Raw genomic sequence first — 4139 nt, forward strand, 5'->3', positions numbered from 1 at the left:
AATAAACAACAGGTTGTTAAATTCGTCACAGTGTGATATATGTTCCTTTTCTAAACAATAAAGGCTATATTTCCTTAAAAGCTCCATTACCACACTACTAGAGTTCTTGAACTGTTGTTAGACATATGTTAATAGTGCTCACTACTTTCTGATAATTATAGATGATTATAGTAGATCTACTTGGACATATCTCCTAACTAATAAAACTATGGTTTTTCTTCCTTTCACCACTTTTTTTACCATGACTGAAAATCTTACAATCTTCTGTTAATTAAACGAGTGGGACAGGCAATGGTACTGAAGTTTTAAACTCTTCATTCTTATCTCTGCAAAGGAAGGTTATTGTTCATAAAAAATCATGTGTATACAACCTACAACAAAATGAAGTTGCAGAGAGAAAACATCAATATTTATTACAAGTAGCCAGAGTCTTGATGTTTCAAACAAATTTGCCCAAAATATTTTGAGAAGAGTGTGTATTGACTGCCATATATTTAATAAATAGACTCCCTATACAAGTACTTAGTTTGAAAACTCCACTTGAAGTATTATTTAACAAGTCTCTAGATTATAGTATCTTGAGAGTATTTGGGTGCTTGTGCTATATGAGCAATACAAAGCCCCATATAGGATAAGTTTAATCCACGAGCAAGTAAGTGTTTGTTCATTGGCTATGCCTTAGGCCATAAAGCATATAAATTCTATGATCTTAGAACTCACCATGTTCATATTTTCAGAGATGTTATCTTTTATAAGAATACTTTTCCTTTCAAGCTATCCTCTTCACCATCTTTTTCTTCTTCAGAGCCGCCCATTCCACTACCCTTCATTGATTCATCACCTGAAATGGGAGTAATCGGGCAACTAATGGAACACAACGTTTCTAATTTTTTTTATCTGTTAGGTTGTTAGCAATTATTTCACTGGGGGAAAACTTTTGATTACCAGCTAACTTGTATATGAATCACCTTATAGTATTCAATAAAAATTTATTCCGAGATTACAAATTTTCTTTTAATTCACAATTTTCTCAAACTTGCATGAGATATTAATGGCCCCAGCTTTGCAGAATGCGTTTTGAGACCATTGCACAAGTGATTGCATAAAAAATGCAACCTCTAAAAGAAAAAATCATTTTACCAGCTTAATTTGCCATTCTGATGTGATAGGATATGAGAAGAAAGCGGCAACAAGAAGATGAGAATATACAGACGGATCCTTGGTATCGACAATGTGAAATAGCTAAATAGATACAAGAACATCATAGGTCCATTAAATTTCATCGTCCCAAAGATCTTCAATCGTCTTGTATGGACTTGTTGTCTCGTTAACATAGACATCTCCTCTCATTATCTTCTTCTCCTCCAATTTGTCAATGTCGACAAAATCTTGATCGTCCAATTTGAGATCCAACGCCTCCATGTTCTCCTTCAACCTGTTCTGATTGAAGCTCTTCACAATCATGCTGGCCCCTTTAGATAATCCCCACTTCAAAGCAACCTACGAAATTTCCTTGAGATTCAGGCTCTAACATTGCCTACTAGTTAAAAGATTCAAAGCTTAACTGACCAAGTCGATGATACAAAAAAATGTGATCTATCTTTAGTCTTTACCTGAGCTGGAGTTGCTTGATGTTTGAGAGCAATGGATTTTATGACTGGGTTTTCAACCACAGCCGTCGTTCCCCATAAATTTCCCGGCGCCCCAAGTGGTGAATAAGCGCTTACATGGATCTTATAATCCGCACAGACCCCTCGGAGCTTGGCCTGTCTCCACATGGGATGCATTTCTACCTGCACCAATTACCATTACCCTCCAATTTAATCATTTTTCTTTTCCATTTATCGAAAGATCTTTATGCTTTTACTATACAAATATGATTTGTTTTATTTCAATCTCATACATTGAACTTGTAGTCTTCTAAGATTATTATAATTAGAATTCACGACCACGTAAAACTCTCCTGCCTGAAAGATATTTCTATATTCTATGCAGAGTTGAAACAGGAATACAAGGCTTGATCCTGGGCTTTCTGTTGACTCTGTTCTTATTATTTTTATTTTATTCTAATTATTTTCTATTATCATTATTTTTTACAAGACATTTGACTTCTAATGGCTTCGATGGGAACCTGAAAATGACACGTAGCAAATTTTTTTTTTGGATATAACTGCAATTATTACAAGACTGTTTAATATATAACTGGTTGCCACTCGTCTCTTCAAACTAATTTACAAGCCTTTTTTTAATCCATATTAAAATTGGCTTGATTAGCATTATTGTTTGTATCGAAACTGAGCATTATCTATGTAATAAATTCACACGTTAATCTGTTAGCTAATTTTAATATGCTTAAAATGGGAGAGTACCTGATTGACAGCTGGAGGTACCGAAGCAAAATCCAAAAGCCGTACGATCTTGGTGGTGGAGAAATTGCTGACACCAATGCATCTACACAACCCCAAATCCAAGCATCTCTCCATTCCAGCCCATGTGGATTCGAGGTCTAATTTCTCGAAGTCTTCTTCGTGGGGCACAGGATAACAAACCCAAGGCTTCAGCTTCACTGGCCAGTGCACCAGATACATGTCCAGATACTCCATCCCCAAGTTCCTATATCCCACAAAAACCACCACAACTTTATCTTTCTACAACCTAAGAAGATATTATTGGAATATTTTCAAGATCATCCTCCCTTCCCCAGGTCACAATACTTGGGAGAAACATACATCTTGTAATATATATTTAATCATATTATTTAAAATATTACTTTGGCAGACACATTCTTATGTATATTGAGATTTATTTTATTATTTTAATTAGCTAGATTTAATCATACACATCTTCATCAAAAGTTGTGTGCAGAATTTTGATTTTAATATCTTGAGTAGCTAGGCTGGAGGTGCAAAATGGGAGATCTATTAGATCAAAGCAAATACAAAATCGTGGTTTTAAAGCCAAAAATTGCTACACACCCACATGCACCTAAAGCCATAGCATTAGCAATCATATGAAAAAGATTTGGTTATATTCTCAACACTATATTTTAACAAAAATTGGGAATCTTTCCGTGAGTACTGAAGTGTACTTGACAACATATATCCAAAAATATACATCAAGGGGTACTGTAAGCTGAAGCTTTGCATTTACTGATCATTAAGAGAAACTAATCAACTTTAACTAATGAACAATGAATTAGCACGAAGACGCTTACTTAAGAGTTTGTCTGAGAGCTGAAACTGGATCATGGTGATCGCTCCCCCATAGTTTAGATGTAACGAAAATATCCTCCCTGTTCACTGTTTGATTAAAAATTGCCTCCGTTAAAGCCTTGCCTAGGGCTGGCTCTGAACCATATATTTTTGCAGTGTCGAAAAGCCTGTAACCCATCTGCAGGGGATACCACGTTTATATTTTCATACAGAAAAAACAATGATGTATAGTAAGTAGGTAACTCAAGAACTATGATCAGCATTAATGAACTCAAGGAAGCGGGCATGTAGTATATATGCAGTCTCTACTAGCTGCATTATACTTTACTAGGTATTGAAATAGGTTTAGATGGCAAACCAACATAGAAATTGTAGAATCCATATGACGTATATGAAAGTTGTTGCTAGTCTAGCTATTCTATACCCTTAGAGATGTTGTTTTAATCAAATAACCTTAATCCAGACCCCATAAAACAAAAGAAAAAAACTTGCGTTGTATATATATGTAAATATATATTAGAAAGAGATAAAATAAGAGATAAAACAGGTATGAAAAATATACCTTAAGTGCCATATGGGAGGCAAGTTCTGTTGTATCTCTATCATTTTGGAAGGAGTAAGTGCCTAATCCAAGGACTGGCATGGTAATCCCACAATTCAAACGAACCTGGTGGCTCCTCATGATCTCTCTCTGTCTCTATGTGTTTCTCTTTTCTCTATAGATTATAAAACCCACAATAAGATGAGCATAGCTTTGCATGCCCCTCCTATATATATAAATATATATGCACAGCTCAAGTCAACTTTGTCTAGTGGTTTTGTGAAGATATTACTATAATAATTATGGGAGTTTAATGAAAGAAGTGTGTGTCAAAGGATAAATATTAATTATAATTATTGAAGGAAGAGGTACATATCAAAGAATAG

At 34.8% G+C, this 4139-nt stretch overlaps 1 protein-coding gene across 1 annotated transcript; it reads right to left on the minus strand.

Moving 5' to 3' along the window:
- Positions 1–972: 972 nt before the first annotated feature.
- Positions 973–3938, minus strand: LOC110616752 (NADPH-dependent aldo-keto reductase, chloroplastic). The gene is made up of 5 exons (XM_021759233.1): positions 3775–3938; positions 3215–3390; positions 2370–2613; positions 1614–1793; positions 973–1500 (listed from the first exon to the last, which is right to left on the minus strand). Exons 1-5 carry the CDS (start codon positions 3892–3894, stop codon positions 1273–1275), a joined length of 948 nt encoding a protein of 315 aa, XP_021614925.1. The 5' UTR covers positions 3895–3938; the 3' UTR covers positions 973–1272.
- Positions 3939–4139: the final 201 nt, after the last annotated feature.

This window comes from Manihot esculenta, chromosome 6 (genome assembly GCF_001659605.2).
Source record: "Manihot esculenta cultivar AM560-2 chromosome 6, M.esculenta_v8, whole genome shotgun sequence".
Lineage (NCBI taxonomy): Eukaryota > Viridiplantae > Streptophyta > Magnoliopsida > Malpighiales > Euphorbiaceae > Manihot > Manihot esculenta.

What these genes read in the sequence shown, in the direction of transcription:
- LOC110616752 (XM_021759233.1), bottom strand. Translation starts at nt 3,894, where the DNA reads ATGAGGAGCCACCAGGTTCGTTTGAATTGTGGGATTACCATGCCAGTC. An exon ending in GCTCTCAGACAAACTCTTAA is followed by an intron (nt 2,614 to 3,214) that starts GTAAGCGTCTTC and finishes TGTGGGATATAG; the next exon opens with GAACTTGGGGATGGAGTATC. An exon ending in TACCTCCAGCTGTCAATCAG is followed by an intron (nt 1,794 to 2,369) that starts GTACTCTCCCAT and finishes TAATTGGTGCAG; the next exon opens with GTAGAAATGCATCCCATGTG.